At 44.7% G+C, this 22163-nt stretch overlaps 1 protein-coding gene across 3 annotated transcripts in view; it reads right to left on the bottom strand.

Moving 5' to 3' along the window:
- SHROOM4 (shroom family member 4) overlaps window positions 1-19924 on the bottom strand; it is a 224962-nt gene extending 205038 nt beyond the window's left edge. Inside the window, exon 1 of one of the 3 annotated variants that reach the window (XM_032619855.1) lies at window positions 19680-19887. In XM_032619855.1, the coding sequence (XP_032475746.1) occupies window positions 19680-19796 (117 nt within the window). In that variant the 5' untranslated portion in view covers window positions 19797-19887. Of the gene's footprint in view, window positions 1-19679 lie in introns of all 3 variants that reach the window. The other 2 variants (XM_032619858.1, XM_032619861.1) reach the window with 2 other exon arrangements.
- Window positions 19925-22163: the final 2239 nt, after the last annotated feature.

Consider the following 22163-nt stretch of genomic DNA (forward strand, 5'->3'; position numbering starts at 1 on the left):
AAACCTTCAGTTATAAGATGAATGAGTTCTGAGGATCTAATGTACAGCATTGTGACTATAGTTAATAATACTGTATTGCATACTTAAAATTTGCTGAGAGAGTATATCTTAAGGGTTTTCATGGGCTTCCCTCGTGGCACAGTGGTTGAGAGTCCGCCTGCAGATGAAGGGGACACGGGTTCGTGCCCCGGTCCGGGAAGATCCCACATGCCGCGGAGCGGCTGGGCCCGTGAGCCATGGCCGCTGAGCCTGCGCGTCCAGAGCCTGTGCTCCGCGACGGGAGAGGCCATAACAGTGAGAGCCCCACGTACCGCAAAAAAAAAAAAAAAAAAAAAAGAAAGGGTTCTCACCAAAAAAGTGTACATGTATCAAATCATCACATTGTACACTTTAAATATGTACAATTTTACTTGTCAATCATATCTCAATAAAGCTGGGGGGAAAATTAAGGGTTTTTTCTTAGCATCTACCTCCAACCATCCAACAACCACCACCACCACCTACTCCCCCAACACTTCACACACACACACTCACAATCTCTAGATCAAGTGGCAAAGTATCTATCCTTCCATCCACCTATCCATTGATGTAAAAAAGCAAAATTTATATCACTTTGTAGATAGTATAGCAAAAAATGTTAAGGGCTAGGAAGAGGGAAAATGAGAAGTAATAAATGTTGAGGCAGTCATATTGGGAATAGAGGCTCTAAGAAAATCCTTCCTTATTTTTAGGTTGCTCCTCATTCAGCTCTCAGTTTAAATAAATAAATATTTAATATAATATATAATTAATATTATAGTATATAATTAATAAATATAATATATAAAATTCATATTACATTTTATAAATGTAATATAAAAGTAATACATATATAAATTACATTACTATGCAATATATATTATAAAATATTACTACAGATGGCAATGCTTGAACTGTTTGGTTTTTGTCCCTGTCACTGATGGTACTTGGGAACAAATGTACAAACTACAGGGCAATGAGAGAAATGAAATTTTGAGTTGAAGAAAGAAACCAGATTCAGAAAGCAAAGATTCATATAAACTTAAAATATGAAAAAAAATCTCCATGAGGAATATAAAACAGGTTCACACTGCTCATTAGAAAGAACATGATGAGCTCTAGCAGAGACATGAAGAAAACTGTAAGGATTTTATGGGAGGAAAACTGAAGAAGAATGGAGGGATGGAAGATAGAGTAGAATGGTACCAGAAGGAAATATAATTTGTGTTGAGCCTCAAAGAATAGGCAAGGTTTAGCCAGGTAGATAGGACTAAGAAGGTGTTGAAAGAAGATAATGAACAAAGCACTGGGTATGTTTAGGAAATTGTGAATTGTCACATTTGGGGCTTACTGTGTATGGCAGGGGTTATAGACATGGGGTCTCAAAACAGCCTTTCTGGATTAACATCCTAGCTCTACCAGTTACTAGCTGTGAGACTTTGTGTAAATCATTTAGAATTCCATATGCTTCATTTTCCTCCTCTGCAAAATGGGTAAGAACAATAGGAATTTATATGGTTGCTGTATGGATTAAATAAGATAATACATGTAAAATGACTTAGAACAGTGTCTGGCATCCAGTAAGTGTGCGACGAATGTCAGCCATTTTTTTTTTTTTTTTGGAGGAAGTGCAAAGGAAGTATCCAGGATTCAAGGCTAGAAGAGAAGGTAGAAGCCATATTATGGAGAACTTGGGTTGCCAAACTTGAGGGGTTTGTACTTGAGGGGTTGGTACTTAAATCAAAATGAAGAAAGTTTTGAATAATAGAGTGCCATAAAGGCAGAGTAATTGTTGTCAATTTGTGGTAGGAGATTTTTACAACTTAGCTGCCTGACAGTGCAAAGGGCTGGCTTGTGAGAGCGTTTTTACCATCAACGGAAGGGATCAAGCACAGCCTGGTCAACCAAAGTCAAGGGTGTCATAAATGGCAGTCAGGCAGTGGGTCAGTGTTGGCCAACTTGAAAGGCCTCAAAGATTCCTTTCAACTATAAGTTGATTTCAGATAAAGATGCTAGGAACAATATGGAGGAGAGTTTTATGCAAGACTAAGCATAGAGCCAGAGCAACTGTTCAAGTGAGAGAGGGCAGTACAAGAGAGTCAATGGTGGGTTTGCTGGTCTAGAATATCAGAGCTGGAAAGAACGGCAAAGATCAACCAGCCAGTTCAGCTTCTTCACTGTACAGACAAGGAAATTAAAATTCTCAGATAGAGGAAGTGGGTAAATTTTAAAGGGGTGAGCCTAGAGGCGGGGAAGCCAGCCAGGAATCCAGAAATCCAGAAATAAATAAGGGTTTGGAAGAGAGTGGGAGTAGCAGGATTTGAAAGGAAGGGAGTAGATATGAGGGCTATTTTGAAGGAAGAAGGACTGACAGCATGTGATGATTGATTGGATATAGAGGATGAATAAGCAGTGACTCCAAGATTTCAATGCTGGCTGAGTGGGAGGCAGGAGGCCAAGGACAGAGCCTGTTTGGCAAGGGGAAGATAACAAGTTCCGTTTTTGATATATTGGGGTTTGAGATAAAAAAAGAGAAAAGTTATTCAAGTAGACACTGTCCATCAGACAGTTGAAGAGTTTTTTGTTTATCACTTCCCCTGTCTCAGTGTGAGAGGCATCATGGGCATTGGGAAGAAAAGGCACTCTAAAATCTGAATTTTGAATACCAGCTCTGCCACTTACAGGTCCAATGGATTTTGGAAACTCTCTCAGCCTCAATTTCTGCCTCTTAGAATAGGGACACTACTAAGTACATATCAAACACCATATTGTTTAATCCTGAGAGTCTAATTCACATATTTAAAAACTTTCCAGGAAAGCTTGGGAATGACTGGTCTGTGTGACCTGCCTCTTCTCCAATGCTATGGCACACAGAACGTGGGCAGAGGAATAGTTAATATTGGTATTAGAAAGAGAACGTGAGGCACAAAAAGAGGATTTGACACAAAATTCCAAAGTATAGTGGGACAAGCATAGGATTTGGGGTCGGGCCAAGCTGGGTTCAAAGCACAGCTGTACCACTTATTGGCTTTGTTACCTTGAGAATGTTGTTTGGCCTCTCTGAGCCTCTTTTTTTCATCTGTAAAATAGGAATCCTATCAATTTACAGTAGTGATAAGATTAGAGATTATGCACATAAAATTCCCAGAATGTAATTGGCAGTTTATCAATGGTAGCTTTGATCATCCTCATCCCAGAGTTGACTCCCAAGCACATGAAAATAGTGACGTCAATTTCCTACTGTGTACTTCCATTCTCTTGCTCCTTCGAACCAGCCCTCAAAAAATAAAAGCACATCAGCTATCCCTTTGATTTTTCACACACCTAAGAGGTCACCCAAAGCATTGCCTCCTGCCCTTTGAACTTTTAGTTCATTCTCAAATGATTTACCGCCTGCTTAGCCTCCAAATGACCATGCTAGCAGTCGTGTCCTTCCTCTCTGAGGCTCTGTCCTTTTGATAACAACAGTGCCCCTGATGGGGTTAACATTCCCACACTCTAAGAGCACCCTCCCAAGACAAAATTGTCAACTTCAGAAGGACCTTAATGGGAACAGCAGTGAGGAGCAAGCTAACATTCTGTTTCTCCACCAACGCCTGCAAAGACTGAATTATCTCCTCTAAGACTTTCTCAGATTGCTGTACTCGTTGCAAACTTACTATGCGATCCTGATGAGGATAAACATTTCCCTGGGGTCTCTTTCGAGGCCTGTTCCTAAAGTTTGCTCCAGCAATCAAACTCTCTAGCACTAGTCTGAGCAGGAACAAATTAAGAGAAGACCCCACAGTGTATCTTAAACTGTCACAGTACTGCCAGTGTGAGTTTTGATGTGTTTCCTTTAGTGCTCTGACATAACCTAACTGACTTCCACAGAGACAGCCGCCAATTAGATGAGACCCCCATTAGGAAGGGGGACGGAGAAGGTTCCTTTTGGCCTTTTTCAGCATTCTCAGCTTTGAGTAAAACAGTGAGAAAAGGAATGTCATGGTCAAATAATAAGGACACTTAAGGCACTGGGTATAAATACCAGACGGTGACTCACATCCAAGGCTAGTCAGACAGAACACGTTAGGGCTTGCTTAAGCAAAAGTGAAAACACACACACACACACACACACACACACACAGAGTAGATTCACTTTGCTTCAGCTGAAGCAATGAAACACTTGACTCAGGCAGAAGCCTCACACTCTGCCCTCCCTGAACACATAGCAACAAGAGGGGTGGCTGTTGTTTTAAGAGTCTCGCAGCAACGCTTCCCAACAGCAAGGCAATGCTGTAATCATCAGCCAGCAGGCCTCTCCCACATGCAAGCCTCAGGAACACAGCTCACGCACAGGAGCTGCAGCGGCAAGAAACCCAACCACTGCAAACGCAACTCGAGGCAGCTCTTGGACAAGCAGGTAGATGACCCTAGCCTCCACTGCCACCCTCTCCCCTCTCATCCAGGGTTGCACCTGGGATCCCTCTCCATGTCCACCTGTACCACTACTTCCTTCTATTCGTTCCCTCTGTCCCAAGCTCGTATGTGTCTGTCATTCAAGGCTCACCCCACATACTAGGTTTCTCAGAAAGACTGGAAAACTCAGCTAGTATATCCAGCTCTTCAAGTCATATTTGCTTTCTCATTTGTAATGGGGAGAAGAAAGGGGGACGTGACCAGTTACTGAGTACAAAAGTTTTGCTTGACTCTTCCAGCAAACCATTATGGAGAATCTGCTCTGCTCTGTGCTGAGAATAGTAAAGATACAGAAGACACAGCCATTGTCCTCTAGAAGATTTTGGTCCAGCAAACCAGACACAGGGCAGTCAAAGTCCCCAAAAATTTCTACTGGAAAATCAGAAGTCCAGCATTCCAAAAAGGGAGAGATTACATCCACCAGGAGCAGACTGAGATGATGCGCTTGGGGCACAGAGTAGGGCTTGAAGGTTAGGCCCAAGTGGGACGGGAGGGGAGAAGGGAGCAGGCCTTCTGAGTCAGCAATATGAAGCCGAGCCACTCAAGGAACATCGCGATGGGAAATTTGGAGGACAGAACTTCCCAGGTGTGTTGGTGGGGGGAGTGGAGAGGAAAACACTCTGCCTGAGAATTTGGGTCCTGGAAGGAATGCTAGAAAGTAAGACTCGAGCCCAGTGGACAATGGTCCCTACACCAGGCTAAAGTAGTTTGGGCTCTATTTTGGAGGTAGCAGGGAAATATTAAATAATTTTAAGTGGGAGGGGGGATGATCAAAGGGAGGGAAAACATTGAAGAGGCCACTACAGTAGTGTAGTTGTTCCAGAAGGAGGCTTCTTCCTGCCTGTCCCAGCTCTTGCAAGATCCTCCTTCAAAGCTGTCTTCTCTGTCTGAGCTCACAATTTCAGAGCTCATTACTATGCATCTCTTTTAAGCTGGGTGAGATATCAATGACATTTCTTATTCTGAATGAGACTCCTAATGTTGTACTGAAGCTGGGTCAGGGACTTAAGAAAAAAGTAGAAGCTTCATCCCAAACTCCCAGTTTAGAAGAAAGGAACTATGATACATCATTTCCATTTCTGTAATAGCATCGGTTGGCTTGGCCCCTGGTCTCTTCTAAGATCCCAGCAGAGGAGCTGGAGGGGAAAGGGAGAAGGGAGAGAGAGGGAGGGGGGCGGCAGGAGAAGGAGGGAGGGAGGGGGGGGGAGAGAGAGAGATGCCAACATAAGTCAAAACCTGATTGTCAAGTGCTTTTCTGGGGCCTGTTCCAGATCACTGTCACTTACAGGCTTAGACTAGAGCTCAGCCCTAAATTAGGGCTCTAACCTAGAAGCTGGGATGGGAGGTGGAAGGGCCCCACCTGGGTCTTAGCAGTGGGAATTAACTCTCCCTGATCCTTAATTCTTTTGGCTTTTATTAGTGGCTGGAAGGGGAGAAGGATGAAACCTGAACCCTAATGCAGCTGAGAAGGGCTAAGAGCCAAAACCTTCCTTAAGCAGATACAATATGTGCAGGGCCTGGGCAGGTTTCAGAACACTGAACATTTCTCCAGCCAAAGGCATGGGAAAACATGAAAATTACATATTTAACCCTTTACATCCAGAGAGGGAGAGTATCATCCTCCCACCAGCACTCACACAGCAGAGACAAACTGGCAAGCTGGCTCTTGCAAAAGCCCCAGCACTTGGTGCTTTGTGACCACCTAGAGGGGTGGGATAGGGAGGGTGGGAGGGAAACACAAGAGGGAGGAGATATGGGGATATATGTATATGTATAGCTGATTCACTTTGTTATACAGCAGAAACTAACACACCATTGTAAAGCAATTATACTCCAATAAAGATGTTAAAAAAAAAAAAAGCCCGAGCACTTGGGTAAGCCTTTTTCACAAAAACACCCCCAGCAGCTAGATACTCAAATCAGTTTCAAATATAAATTACAAGCTATTTCACCTGGTCAGAGTTAGGTAAAGGGAACCCATGTGCCCATTAGATTTTTAGCATGAAATGAGTTTTGTCTACGAGGAGGGAGGGAGTGAAGAGACCAAGTTCCATGGCACAAGCATCTTTATGACATTCTGAATTTCAGTTTTTCACCATGCAGAAAAGTATGTGATGCTGTACAAAAAAAAGTAATGGATCTAGAAAGCAAATCTAAGAAGGATGAAGGTAGGAAAGTTAACATTTCCTGAGAATTTTCTGTAAATATACAGGACATCCAGTCTAGGGTTTGGGTCAGATAATCACTCCAAATGTGCAGAAGTCTCTTAATAATAAAGTGATGTTTTCCAGCCAGATTTGCAGCCAATGAATTTGTGAAGTAAATCCCTATTTCCTTTTTTTAATTAATTTTTATTGGAGTATAGTTGCTTTACAATGTTGTTAGTTTCTTTTTTATTTTAATATAAAACTCAGGATGAAAGTACGGTGAGGACACCACTGAAAACAATTAAATCATATTTGCAAGTTTAACAATGCTTTTTCAAAGGTCACATTTTAAGAACCAATGCTACTGCAGAAATATGAACAATGATATTCACAGATTAATAATACTCCCCCATGCAGAGAGCATAAAACTACTAACAACAAAAATGCAATCCAGACTTGAAACTCCAGTGGAGTTTGCCTTACGAAGCCTCCACATTTTACTTTTCATATAGCGAAAACAATCTTTAAATATCTTGGCAAGACAACTGATGTTTTTTAACAGCCTCGAATCTTTTAACATTTCCAGCTTCATGTCTGAACTTTGGCGTTTTGACAGCTTCTTCTATTTTTTGTTTGTTTGATTTTTGGACTTCCCCATCACTTGAAAGTACTAAGTTAGGCAGAAAGAACTTCAGCCAGTAATACCTCAGGTGACTAGGCAGCCTGCAGATTGGAGGAGATAGCAAGACCAAACTATGACCAGCAAAGCCCATTAAATAACAATGCAGGCCTGTTCCAATGTCTGTTGGGGCATGAGATTGTCTGGCAATTAAGTCATTTCCACAACCATCAGCAGATTAGTAAATCATCTGTGTTAACCATTATGTTCCTAAAATAATGATTTGTTGTTTTAACTGACCAGTGGCCTTAAATAAAATTCTTTTTCTTTTTCTGAACTGCCTATGGAACTCCTTTCCCTGATGGTCCTATGGTCTCAGAAGATCCAAAACTTAACTAAACCTGGTTAGCCCTCCCAATCTCCGTCACCACCTAGAGCCTTCTAGATTAGAAATACTGGATTCATCTCTAACTCCTGCCTCTCCCTCATTTCTTCAGATCCAAATGGTGTATATTACCACAACCTCTGGCAACTTGCTAATGTGTTAACAACAGTCAGCACGTTGCCAAGATGACTGATTCCTTTATAATGCCATCTCCAATTGTTCAGTACAGGTCTTTCCTTGTGTAAGCAGTTATATGGCTGGTACTGTGTTAGATGCTTTATTTTTAATACTTTAACTCTAATCCTCCAAAAAACAACAAAATGGCTACATACTTCCAACCTGAATCCATCCTATAGCCCAATGTTCTGGGTTCTTCAGAATAACTGGCTCAAATCCATTCACCCTTATGTCTCATTACTCAAGCAGATCCTCACTGATCCACTTATCCAGCCATACAAGCAGTATCACATTGGGCAAGTTACCTAACCTCTCTATTCGTCAATTTCCTCATCTGTAAAATGGGATTGATAAAGGAGCTAATATGTGTTAAAATAGAAAACCAGTGCCTGGTCCAAGGTATGCACTATGAAAGTATTTTTAGAAAGCAAATAAAAGTGACGTTCATGGGGCTGTGCACTGGTTTCACAGGCCATAGGAAGTGTAGCTCAGCTCCTAGAACAGGCACTCAATAAATTTAATGCATGGATTAATAAGTGAATAAATGAAGAAACCACACATACCTGGCCCTTGGGGAGCTCATACTCTTACTCAGTTCACTGTGGGGGTGAACCAACTGGCCTGTCACCTGAGTCCTTAGGACATGCATCACTTGTACTAACTGGAATGAATGCCTTTCTTCCTCCCCAACCTACCTAAATCCTGTATAGCCCTCAAGGTCTAGCTTCAATTCTTCCTTTCTCCACAAAGCTCCCTAACCACATCAGCCTGCAATGAAATCTCTTCTCACTGAATAAATGTTGCTCTTCCTCACAGACATAGAGAACAGACTTGTGGTTGCCAAGGGGGGGTCGGGGAGGGATGGATTGGGAGTTTGGGATCAGCAGATGCAAACTATTATATACAGAATGGATAAACAACAAGGTCCTACTGTATAGCACAGGGATCTATATACAATATCCTGTGATAAACCATAATGGAAAAGAATATGAAAAGAATGTATGTATATGTATAACTGAATCACTTTGCTGTACAGCAGAAATTAACACATTGTAAATCAACTATACTTCAATAAATTTTTTAAAATGTTGCTCTTAGATCCTAGCCCATGGTTTCAGCACTTAAATTAAGGTTTTTGTTCCCCAGGCTTGCAGTAGTGCCTCTCTTCAACAAAACTGTCATTTCCAGGGAACAGGTCTTCCATGGTGGCTATCTCTTGTATTCTCTAGTTTAGGGTAAGGCACTTTACAAAGTGTTCAACAAATACGTGTTGACTGGTGGACTGATTGATTGATTGGAGGCTTAATTGAGAGCTCTTAGGTAGGAGCCAAACAAGGCTTAGCATAGCCTTTCAAATTGCTGTCTCTTCAAACATTAGCCAGAAATCATGTCTGGTCCTCCAACTTCTGCCAGGAGCAAACGTCACATTAAAGATGTCCTGCCATTTCATACAACTTCCAAAGATTTGGTAACTTCATACACTTAATTTTTTAAGTTCAGAATTCCCTTAAGAGCATTTCTGCTTAATAAGGGACACCTGTAGAATGCTTTTCCTTTCTTAAATCACATACACATCTAGTATTTATATGAGATAAAAGATAAAATCAATCTCCCTCCCTACTGGGGAAAAAATGCAAGTTTTATTATTTTCATTTTGCAAATGAGGAAATGGAGACACCGAGAGGAAAATGACATGCCCAGTCATACACAAATACTGAGCAGCAAAGCGAAGACTGAACTTCAGGTCTTCTGAATCCAAGCTTATACTTCTTACCCTGACTTGAGATTTAAAACAAAATAAAACAAAACAAAACCTTTCCTTTGACCCTGACCCCTGACTGGCATGTACTGTTAACAGTACCAATTTTTGCAGTAAGTTACATTTCTCTAATTTCTCTCATTCCCCACTCCCTGTCATATTCTTATCCAGTTCTTTTTCTCTCTCTCTCTTTCTTTCACCTATGTAAACATGATAGTGTTGAAACAGTCTGGGATATGGAGTCAGACAAAAGTCAATTTGAATGCCAGCTCATCTATATGGAGTCTGTTACTTAACTTCTCCTGAGCCTCAGTCCCCTCATCTGCACAATGGGGAGATCAATATCTACTTCAAAGAGTTACTGTAAAAATTAAATAAGAATATATGTAAAACACCTAGAAGTAGCAGTATTTACCACATAGCAGGTCCACTACCTCTCCTATTCCCCCATATCTACGCCTGGATCACCCATTTAGTTCAAGAGGTTGCTGAGATCCAACCAAACGGCATTACCTCCATCCAATGAGGCACAACCACACAAGTGGAGTATCCAGGTCCCTGCCTGGTCCACTTTTCCTCCTGTTGCCTTGCTACTCCCTGATTACAAATTTAAATTAACACAGAGCTCCAAACTCTCAGTCAAGTCCTTCAAAGAACATGAGAGTCAAGAACTGATACTTACTCTCCCCTGAGTCTCCAAGATATCATCCCTCACCCTCTAAGTCAGAGATAGTATGCCATCAAAAACTGTCTACCTGCAGAAGTTTTCAGAGGAGGTTTTACTTACATCAAACACAAACGAAAAGAAATGGAAAGCAGCAAGGCAGCCCAACAAAGACAAGGCTTTAGCTTGTCATGTTCTCATAAGCAAAGATGGGGCAGCAGCCATGAGACTCTAACCCCTTTCCAGAATAACTAGTTGAACGAGCTTTCCTCCCAGGTCTACCTCATCTCACCCCCAACCCCCTCCCCCAAAAGAAAAATCAATTTCTGATGGACCGTGAAAGGCAGTATAGGAGAACCATTCAAAACTTCCCTGCCAGAGGCTCAGGAAGAGAGAAGACCATACAGCTGGGAATCTGCTGAGTGGCATTAGGGTGGGGGCCAGAAGACACCACAAAGGGTCTGTCCATCACTGGGCTTAACCCTTGATCCTGTCAAATTAGTCCCACCTCCCGCATTCCTCACAGATGTAACATTAAAAGACTTGAGTGAAAGTTAACAGACCATGCGGCACGCCGTCCCTGAGAACATACCACGAAACAGCCACTTCTGGAAACATAGGAAGTAGGAGCGTGGAGAAAAGCTAAGTCCTGGAAGAACTGCCTGCTGTCAGTCAGCCTTTACACTTCCACAACCTAGATCATGAGCGAAGATCCTGGAGCTCTTAGCATCCCGTCAATAAAGCAGAAGCTTGCCCCTCAGAGAGGCTGAGAAGAAACAGGAGGGTACAGAGAGGTGAAATAACATGTCAAGATTACTCAGCGAGTTGATAAGAGAATATCAGGAATGCGACAAAGGTCCAGTCCTCCACTGAAACAGGACAGAGAGAGACACAGTATGAGAAAAGTTCCCCCTGATCCGGCTACCAATTTGCTGAAGAGTTTTCAAACTTTATCAACCTTAACTCTGTGAACTTCTCTCCCCCAACCTCCCCACACCGGAAGTATGGCTGAGCCAAGAGAGACAGAACTGGTACAGCAGACTAGAAGGGCCCACTGTACCAAAAAAGAAAAACAACAACAACAAAAAGCTGGGTTTTGGACAGCGGGCAGGGAAGACAATGAATGAACCAAGAAGTAGTGACACTTGAATGAAACAGTCCCAAATGTAGGCCTCAAGCAACTTGGTGCTGGTGGGTGGGGGCTGGGAACCAAAGACTGGACATGAAAGAAGGGTAGCCTAGATGCATGGAAAATTTGTCTCTGTTGCTACCAGGCAGTGCTCATCCCATAGCATGGCGTAGTCACAGACTCGCACTGAAAGAGGAGGGAGTGGAGGTGAAGTCAATGGGGAGGAGTTAGTCTCTTTGAGAAACGAAGTCATCTTGATCTTTGCAATTTCAGTGCCCAGCCAGGATGGCTATGTGCCCAAGTAAACATGCCAGTGTGATGTGAGGAAGAACGAATCATCCCTTGCAAAACTAATGCCTAAGACAATCTTTCCACTTGGCCTGTTTACACTGGATAGGGCGAAGGGGTGTAAGGAGACAAACCTCTATCCCATCCCAGTCTTTGGAATGCAGTCTTTAGCAGGGAAAAATAATATCTCAACTTGTTCATTAATGACTTAATTGAAGTCTGTCTGAAGCAGGTATTTCAGGGGAGCACCAGGAAACAAAATATTGCCTTCATAGAAACTGAGTGAAAGTGATCTAGGTACCAACATAAATAATATAAAAGGGTCACTTGCTGATTACAAGATAAATCAGGTAAACCTGGAGTTCAGTTTCAGAGAGAAATTTAATGATGCATACACTGTATGTACACACAAATCTGGCCCCAGGATCAAGGATATGAGCACCTGGGCAGTGATAGTAGTAGAAACCCCAAACCCATCTACATCTATGTAACAGAGATATCTAGAGCACTTGTTGTCCCTGACTTATGGATTGTTTTCCAAGATTACCTTTCGTAAATAAGCAGCTTGGAGCTTTGAATGCAGTTCCCTATAGACAGAATATTGTAAATGGTGGTTAGGTTCTGTAATTTCATCAGTGATACACTATAGATGAAAGAGGCCTCTCCAGAACTGTTCTGAACGTGGCCACTATCAATAACTGTGTCAGGGGGACATATTTCCTAGACTTTAACTCTCTTCTCCAGGCCTCTCATCCTTCAGTGATAATGAAGATTAAGCTCCACTTCAATACACTCCCCAATCAGGGCTTCAGTAGCAAGAAAAGGTATTTGCCCAACTCAGGTGACAAACTGGTAGATGTGAGGGTGTGGGGGAGGGGCGAGACTGTCAGTGCAAGACCTCCAGAAGGAACGACTCTTGTGGGTATTCCAGGTACAGACAGAAGACCTCAGAACACAGGAATGGCAGCAACGATAGGAGATTTGCAGCCAGTGCCAGTGGCAATGTGCACAGAAATAAACATCTGACAGGGCTGGGGACTGCTGTGTCTAAATTCCTACCGAGGGGTTCCGTAAGTTGGAGACTGCTTGTATGTCACATAGGGTCAACATCTTCAATCTTGGAGACACCTATTTGTTCCAGAAGGGGAAAATTAAGTTCAGAGAGGTTATTCCTACAATTTCCAAGCCAGCAGTTGGTTAAAAATCAAATCAAATCAATCTGATGTTCTAGAGGTCTGATTTTGACACTATTCGCCAACTGCCACTTCCTTCTTCTATTATACAAATTCCTTGTCTGTAACTCTGTAGAAATATATATGCTCCTGGAATTCATGGCTTATGTCTTCCCTATCATCTCCCTTAGAACACTTTTTCCAAGGCTGACCTGGGCTAGGGGCAGGGCTAGGGGCAATTCTAAATACATAGTGAGTGATGAGATGTGCCCCTCCTAAATCTCTTATGTAGTTGTCCCAGGTGCCTAGGTAGAGGCCTTGGGCAGGTGTGGCTTAGCCGTAGCACAGACACTTCCACTAAAAGGCTTTGCTTGACACAGAGTCTTCGTATGGCATGGATGCCAGAAAGAGCCAAAGTGGTCTTCAGCTGTATTTTTTTAAAGAATGGTGCTACCTAACTTTGGTCAGACTCTCCTCAGTTACTGCATTCAGCTGTGGGCTCCCTAACTCAAGAGGAACATGGCCAGGCTGGAGTGCATCCAGAGTGGGAGGAGGTTGGATCTCAGATCCTGTAAGGAACAGCTGAAAGAGCTAAGGCTCTTTAGCCTAGAAAAATGAGACAAAGAGACACAGTCTTTGTCTTCAGACCTCCCAAAGGTTGTCCTAAGTAAGAGAAAGCATCTTGTTCTGTGTGGTCCCAGAAGGCAGAGCTATAGGACCCATAGAGAATAGGTAGATGGAGAATGATTTCAGCTCGACCTGAGAAAAAGATGTCTACTACAGTCAAAACTTTTCAACACTGAAATGGACTGTCTAAGAAGGAAGTGAGCTCCCCCATGACCACAGGAGAACAAGCTCAGGGCTACTGCACATGGATCGGTTAAGATTAAGACCAGGTGACTTCCACAAGGCCTTCCTCACTCTGCTAATCTGTGATTCCAGCCACCTCAAAGAACAGCATTCCGTTAGCAGGCCTGAGTTGAGTCTGCCCTTTGGTGAGGGTCGGGGAAGGAGGGTGCTTTGTTAGAGCAGCCCTTCACTTAATCTCTGCTGTTCTTCATTAACTTTTCTCAGACAGGTCAGCATATTTTTGTCCCCTGGTTCTGAAGAAGCCTAACTATAAAAATTCTGATGTTCCCTCCAGATAATCACTCCATAAACACCAACCTCAAATCTGAGTCTCTCTTTTCTCTTAAAAAAAAAAAATTCCTGGGAGGAGATGGAGGAGAGCAAGGGGCAAAATCATCTGAATTCTGTTTAAGGGACAACATTCAAGTGTCTTCCAGCTGGAGTTGAATTATTTTCTTTGAGGTTTTAGAGAAGGAAAAGCCTCTAATAGGCTTGGCCTTTTTTCACTTCAGGGAGCGCATGTGTGGACTGCAATAGGTTACCAGGTGTATTGTGACAGCCCAGCAGGCCCCAAAGTAGTGTGTACCCAAAGCTCAGCCAAGGGTTGCCAGACATACCACCCACCCTCTTTGCCTTACTACCTCCCTCCAACCTTCTTTGTATTTCTCTGGATGGATTCCTACCCCATGTCCCCAAAAGCTTACTTTCTGAGAGAGGAGCATTTGGGGAACCGAGGTAGTAGACATCTTTGCTGATTCTAGAAGCAGAGATGAGGAGATTCATCTAAGTAATCAGGCTGGACTAAGCTCTCAAGAAGCACACCCCATGAAGGGTCTCTTTGTGAATACCAAGCCCTGTTCTGGGGGTGGGCCTGGCCTGTAACATAACTAAGAAGGTTTCACAGAACTACCATTTCTCACATAACACTACCTCTGCACCCAACAAGAACTCAAAGTCACAGCCAAATCTACTGCCAGCCACAAGATAGCCTGAATCTGACTTTACCCACGTCCTCTTGAAATCTCAAATGCCTCTTTGTGTACTTCTTCTAGAAATAAAGTCATAGTGGGGATAGGGGAGGGTATAAAAACAAAGAGCATGTCCTGCCATTTTCCTAGGCTAAGGATGGCACACAGAATTAGGGTTTGCCCAATTCATTTTCACATCATCTGTGCTAATAAAGATGGGCCAACGACCCTCATTTGGCAAATAGAATCTTGGGTCCAAAGAGGATAAAATAATATAGCAACATCAGTGCACACTAAGTGGAGGAGGTGAAGCTTCTTCCTCCTCCAGGCTACTGCCCCACCCCACCCTACTTTGTTCCAGGGCAGTAACTAGCATCCACTTCCTTCACTGTGCCAGATAGAGACTGCCACCAAAAATGGGCCAGGAAAAGGGCAAATATGTAGGGTGAGCCAGTTTCTGCAATGTCTTGTCCTTCTCCTCAATTTTCCTCCTTCTCCTTTTCCTGCATCCCCACATTGGTCTCCACCCTTTCTTTTCTCCACCCTCAGCCAACCTCAGGGCACATTTCCAAGAACTCAAAATGAGTATAGGAATCTTACACTACAGCTTAGCAACTCTCTCTCTCACACACGCACGCACGCACACACACCACAGGAGGATACAATTTGAATCTCTGAGGCCTCTGAGAGGCCCTATCTGATGCATAATCATTGGTGCCAGAACCTTGAAAAGGTCACCCACCCTCCAAAGTGGATCTTTTCCAGCGCATGGAGCCAACTTCATGGATGACTGTCTACACTGTAGAGGGGGTAGAGGGGGACCCCTAGGTAGCAAATAGCCAAGTCTGATTAGAAGAGAATCTCCACTTCATCCAGACAGGCCCCCTGGGTCAACGAGGTAGATGCTAACCAAAGGAATCAATAACGCCAAGGGCATGGGCCCAATTCTCTAGTTGGTCACATTTCTTTGGGAACATCACACTGTATGGGGCAATCATAAACCATCCCTTAACACATGGGATAATCAATAATAATAGTTGTTTTTTAACATTTCTTCTTTTTTTGTCACTTAATTGTTAAGAGACGGCTATACCAGTCTCCACAACTTCGGCAGCTGAATTCCCTACTTTCAGGGAAATCATAGGAGCCTATAGGAACTGATGATTTCCCCAACCTGATTATTTCCTGATCCAAAGGGTCCCCCATAACAAATATGAAATACACTTTCACACTCTATGCACTCTTCCCACTAATCATCTTTCCTCAAATTCCTCCACTCCCAAGATGCCTCCACCTGTTCCACAAGCTATCTCCAAGCATGTACACCACATCAGATCCAAATCGTTTTTGGTGTTTTTCCCCATGACACCGAAGGAGGTTCTCCAATATTTCTTACCATGGTTCTGGCACCTTACCTCTGTCTCTGCCTGACCTGAGATCATCACAAGTGATTTGGAGTCACCAAAACTGTCCTCTCCTACTCCCTGAGCCCAGACTCCACCAGGGAGTGTCTGCAACCCAGTGCTCACCTACTCTGGAAACACAAGCTGGCGTGCAAAAGGTCACTGGGGTGGGAGGCCACCAAGACCGGATACATCCCTCAATGGTATTGCCCCATGCCCCTTCACAAACTGCAGTACTACCGGAAGAATTGAGAAACTCTCCAAGTAGAGGATGTGGAGAAAAGGGAACCCTTGTGCACTGCTGGTGGGAATGTAAACTGGTGCAGCCAATATGGAGAACAGTATGGAGATTCCTTTAAAAACTAAAAATAGAACTACCATATGATCCAGCAATTCCACTACTGGGTATAGAGCTGGAAAAAACAAAAACTCTAATTCGAAAAGATACATGCACCCCAATGTTCTTAGCAGCACTATTTACAATAGCCAAGTCATAGACACAACCCAAGTTTCCATCAGCAGGTGAATGGATAAAGATGTAATATATATATACACACACACACACATATATATATATAATGGAATACTACTCAGCCATAAAAAAGAATGAAATATTGCCATTTGCAGCTACATGGATGGACCTAGACAGTATAATGCTTAGTGAAATAAGTCAGACAGAGAAAGACAAATACTGTATGATATCACTTTTATGTGGAATCTAAAAAATAATACAAATGAATCTATATACAAAACAGAAACAGACTGACAGACACAGAAAACAAACTTATGGTTACCAAAGGGGATAGGGAGAGGGGGAGGGACAAATGAGGAGTATGAGATTAACAGATACAAACTACTATACATAAAACAGATAAGCAACAAGGATTTACTGTATAGTACAGAGAATTATATCCAATATCTTGTAATAATCTATAATGGAATATAACCTGAATAAAAAAGAATCACTATGCTGTACACCTGAAACTAACACAAAAATGTAAATCAACTATACTTCAATAAAAATAATAATTAAAAAAATAAACTCTCCAAGTGGTAGAAAATATTATAGATTTGGAGCCTACCACTGGCATAAAGGATTGGCTACCAGACTGTCATAGTCTTATTTAAAGACACCTAAGCCCAGGGAGGGCAAGTGATGCACCCAGGATCCTGGGGCTAGTGAGTGGCAGAGCAAGGATTAGAACCCAAGTTTTCAATCTGTCAAGACAATTCTCTTTGTACACCCTTCCATCCCATCCCTACCAATGTGTACAGACTGAAGCTATTTTCAAGAAGAAATCTGTATTGTTCTGAAGCATAAGGGGAAACAAAACTAAGGTAGAAAAATTAAAAGGGGATTAATGAACTATGCCACATACTGTCTTGGCAAGAAAAAAAATACAGGCAACCATTGCACCTTACAAAAATGCCATGGCCCCTTTATACAGTAATAGGGCTAACCAGGTTATATATAGCTGGCTTTTACTGGAAGGAATCAAGCTATCTGGGATAAGTGGGAGAAATTATGTTACCCCCTGCATATCCAAATGTGTGTAATAATGAGCCTTCATATATAATAGGGGTCAACTGTACATTCAGCAGAAAGGGAGTCGTTAAAAGGCACCCTGCCTCTCAACACACGAGTCATTTCCTCAACAGCTTGGCCAAGGAAACCCTCATCCACCCTCAAATAATCCCCCAGCCAGACCACAAATTGTTGGCTGCCCCATACTTAGTAACACCCCCTTGCCATGTTCCTGCTGGCTCACAAAACAATCCAGGACCACAGCAGCAACCACTCTCTGGGGTGCTTCTCAGGATGGGTCAGCCCTGGGCAGGGGTGAAAAATGACCTCTCCAAGGCAGGTTGTCTGGGCAGACTGGAAAGTCTGTGGGTGGTGTCAGGAGAAAAAGAAAGGGGGGAACTGCCAGACCATGGAGGGCTGCATAGACAGTTCTGACCTTGGTGGAAAGAGCAGGGAGAGGAGGAGTTTGATTAGGAGAAATTCCTGAAGGCCAGGATTCCCCTCCTCAAAGGGGTTGTTTGAGAGTGTTTTTAAAAAAAAAGCTTATTACTCCCTCCGGATAATACTGGAGGGAAAGGGATAGTGAATTGTTGGCGGGGGGGGGGGGGGGGGGGGGGAAGGAATGGTGTGACAGTGGGTGGCAAAGCAATCTTAGGCTGGTTAGAAATACATGACTAATATGGGGAAAGGGGGTGCTGGGTGAAGATCTGGGCTGGTTATTGGTGTTTGGGGAAGCTAAAGATCCCAGGTTTCCCTGACAGCCCCTCAAAGTTTTGCCTCAGGCGCTCAAGATGATTGGTACACCCCATGGCAACACCCCAGGATTGCTAAGAGTGTGGCCCCCAAGGCCTGAAGGACCCCCTACAAGTTAACCAGCAGCTCCGGTGCCTGGCGAAAGGGGCACAGGTTACGCGGGGGTGTGGCGGGGGCATTCGCCACCCCCTGCTGAGACGTGACCCACGTTAAGAAGCCAAAACAATAAAGTGACATTTGTTCCCCACAGAGAAACCACATCTTTTTATCTGCAGCCCAAACCCACGTCTTCCACCTCAACTGCAATTTGAGCGGGTTGGAAGGGGAAGGGCTTTTCAGATTTGAGTATTTCAGAGAAACAAAAACAACAACAACAAAAAAAAACCAGAATAAAGTTCGTGAAGTTCGCTCCCTTGGCCATCTGGCGCCTCAAGGTGAGTCGTCCTGCAAATCTCTCTTCCCAGTTACAGCCCCCGCGGCCCCCACCCCCTACACTCACCCCTACCGGGGGATGGCTTGCTCAGGGATTCTAGAGTGCTCGGGAGAGCTCCTCTACCCTGCCCTCAGCTGCAACTTGGCTTCCAGCAGACCACAGCCTCCTAAAACAAACAAACCCTGGCGGCGGCGGCGGCGGCGGCGGCGGCGGCGGCGGCGGCACAGCTGCGCTCCATGGCGCAAAAGTTTCCTCCACTCTCCTCAACGTGCAGGAAATCTCGCCAGCGCTGGGGCAGGACTCTGGCGGGAGGGAAAGGCCGAGCCCAAGCGGCAGCAGCAACGCCCCACCGGCTGAATGGATGTGCGCGCGTCCGGCCGTGGGAAGTGAGGCTGACGAAAGCCACCGATGCCTCATCTCCGTTCCCACACCGGACCCTCGCCCCGCAACCTGCCCGGGCGAGATGACCCGCCGGTCGATCCAGGGGCCGATGCCTTGAAGAAATGTGCCAAGGCGCCTTGCCTGTCCCTTCAGCCCGTCGCTGTCCCGCAGGGGCACGGGAACTTCCAAGGAGGAACCCCCAACAGCCACCACTTCCTCCAGCTCCAACGGAGGGGAGCAGCCGCCCAAACACTGGGGAGCAGAATCGGCCCCCGAGCCCTCCCGAGGGTGTCTGCGCGCGGGGCTCTAACCCGGGGCCGGCCGCATTCTCATCCAGCGCTCCCGCCACCCCAAAGGGGTGTCCGCGCCGGGGCTGGTGGCCAGATTCTACCCCCCCCCCACCAGTGCAGCTAATGCTTCACGTCGGGGCTTTCATCCCCAGCACCGAACAAGTTTCAAAGTTGGTCTGAGGGCCGCGTCCCGCGGCAGCCTGCGCACCCGCTCGCCCATTCAAAGTTGGGCACCAATGGGACAGAGCCGCCAGTTCTTACCTTAGACACTGTGAGCGGTTCGCAGTGTTCCAGACCCCCCTTAAGGGTGAAGCCCCAGGGCGCCCCCCCTTGCAGCTGCACAGGGACGTACTGGAAGGACCCAGGCCGGTTCTCCATCCTCCGCTCGGCTCAGGGCCGCGGGGCTCCTTTTCCGCGGGGGCTACGTTGCCTCCGCCCCCAGCGGCTCCACCACCATAGCCTTCCAGCGCTACGCCACCCCGCACCGCCCTGCTCCGCCTACTCTCCTGGCTGGAGACGCTCGGGCAGCGAGCGAGCGCAAGGAGGAAATGACACGGAGCTGGAGAGAGGGGGAGAGAGGGGGGAAAGGAGAAGGAGGAAAAAAAAAAAAAAGAAAAGAAAGAAGGAGAGGCGGAGGGATAGCGCGTAATGGACAAGAAAACGGAGCAATGGGGAGGGGCAGTCACGGGGACCTCGCCTATAGGATCGCTGGGGAGTGGGAGCAAGGCGAGGCTTCACATCAATTGTTACATTGTTTCATTCAAGCAGGCCCCCCTCTTTGGTTCTCCTCCTTACTGCAGAGTTCCCCGCCCCTCCAGCCAGCCGAGGCGAGGGGAGGTGAAAGTCGTTAGTGTGGATGGCCCGCGTGGCTGAGTGGGCTGAAATGCTGGTTTCCCGATTAGCGCGTTCATGTTTCTCTGACTGCCTTTTTCTTCTGAAGGTCCCGAGAACCGGGTCCTGGGAGGGTTACAAAGCTGCTAATTTGTGGACCTTGCCTAGAGGGATGGAAAGTCAAGCAAGCAGGCCAGCGAACACAGTGGAGCTGTGTGTGTAGGCTGCTCTGTGTGTATGAGCTAGGTGTGTGGGGTCATTATGAAACATCGCCCCGGAGCATAGTTTAAATAAAGAAGCACTTTGAGGATGCCCCCTGCCCAGGCTCAGCCGCACCCTGGCTCAGTGCTGGCGTCTATGGGTAGCACTGTGCTCATGTATGTTCCAGTCATCTGGAGTTCCTGGCACGGCCTTGCACTTGCCCCACTGAGATGACCAAGCCAGGAATCAGCAAAGTTTATGACTAGCAGTATTGTTTTCACTCCTAAACAAACCTACAGGAAGGAGCATCCATTGATAAGCTGGCCAATTAACAATGTGGTGCCTTTTGGAAGAATCGGCTTTTAGACAGGGGTCAGAACGTCTCTGCTCATCTGTTCATGCTTGAGGCTGTAGTGTCTGAGCTGAGCTTTTAGAACAGACCAAACAAATACCCACACTAATAGTCCCCAAAAGTGAATTTGTTACTAAATCTTGGGCTGATTTCTCAGTCTTGACCTGGGCACGGTTACCACCCCTCTCTGAGGTGTTGTCTCTGGAGCCATATTCAGGCAGTGAGTTTTTAAAGAGCTTCCCAGTAGCGGGGAAAGTTTTGACAACTCAGTGGTGACTCCACAGAACCCCTCAATGCTCTATTGCCTGTTCCATCTCTTGCCTTCTTCTTGTGCAGTTTCTTCTTCTTCGCCAAGAACACACACCATGACACTCTTACTTCTACAGTCAGCTTTCTGCAGACAAGGTTGTCACTCTTTGCTTCCATTTCCTCACCTGTCACAGCCTCTTCAACACACTTCAGCCTGTGTGTGCCCCTTCAGGCCACTGAAACTTCTCTCACAGCCTCTCTTCCCTCCCCCAATCCTTTCTTCTCCACCTCCTGGACTGTCTGCATTATATGATGGTGACCTGACTTTTCTTTAATAAAACTGCAGTTTCGGTGTTTATAACCTGCTTTTTAAAAGTCCTTAGATATGTATAACTGATTCACTTTGCTGTACAGTAGAAACTAACACAACATTGTAAATCAACTATACTCCAATAAAAATATTTTTTAAAAAACAAAAAAAAGGAAAAAAAGTCTTTAGAGATGACTCACGTGGGGAACCACCTTCAATCTTTTAGATTTTTAGACCTGCAAAAATCCTTTCAATCATGTTCATTTTTTTGTTTGCATTTCTCCTACTAGAAAGCAGAAAATTTGAGAAAATGGCAGCTGTTTCTTGATTGCATGTCAACCTATGACATAACACTCATTTGTTCTGTCCCACCTTGAAACTGAGCTTTTTTTTTTCCTTTGTCTTCTTTTTGAGATAAGACTTCTATCTCTATGATTGTCACTTGGTAAAACTTAGCATGTTTCAGTTTTAGCATATAGAAATCTATAAAGTGCAGTTCACAGGATCTGTGGTCATCGTTCAAGGTCTACTAGAATTATGTGTCTAGACTACAGAAAAGAGATTGGGAAGCAGGAGACACACATGTGAGCCCTGGCCTTGTCACTAATTAGATGGGTGACCTTGGGCAAATCACTGAACTGTTTTCAGTCTCATTTTTTTTCATCTGTAAACTTCAGCTAATAAGCCCTGACCTCCCTCCCTCCCAGGCCTGTTGAAGACTAAAATGAAATAATACATATGAAAACACTTTGGTAAGGAAAGAGTCAAAATCCTCACAACCTTATTATGAAAGCAAGCACTG

Source organism: Phocoena sinus, chromosome X (genome assembly GCF_008692025.1).
Source record: "Phocoena sinus isolate mPhoSin1 chromosome X, mPhoSin1.pri, whole genome shotgun sequence".
Lineage (NCBI taxonomy): Eukaryota > Metazoa > Chordata > Mammalia > Artiodactyla > Phocoenidae > Phocoena > Phocoena sinus.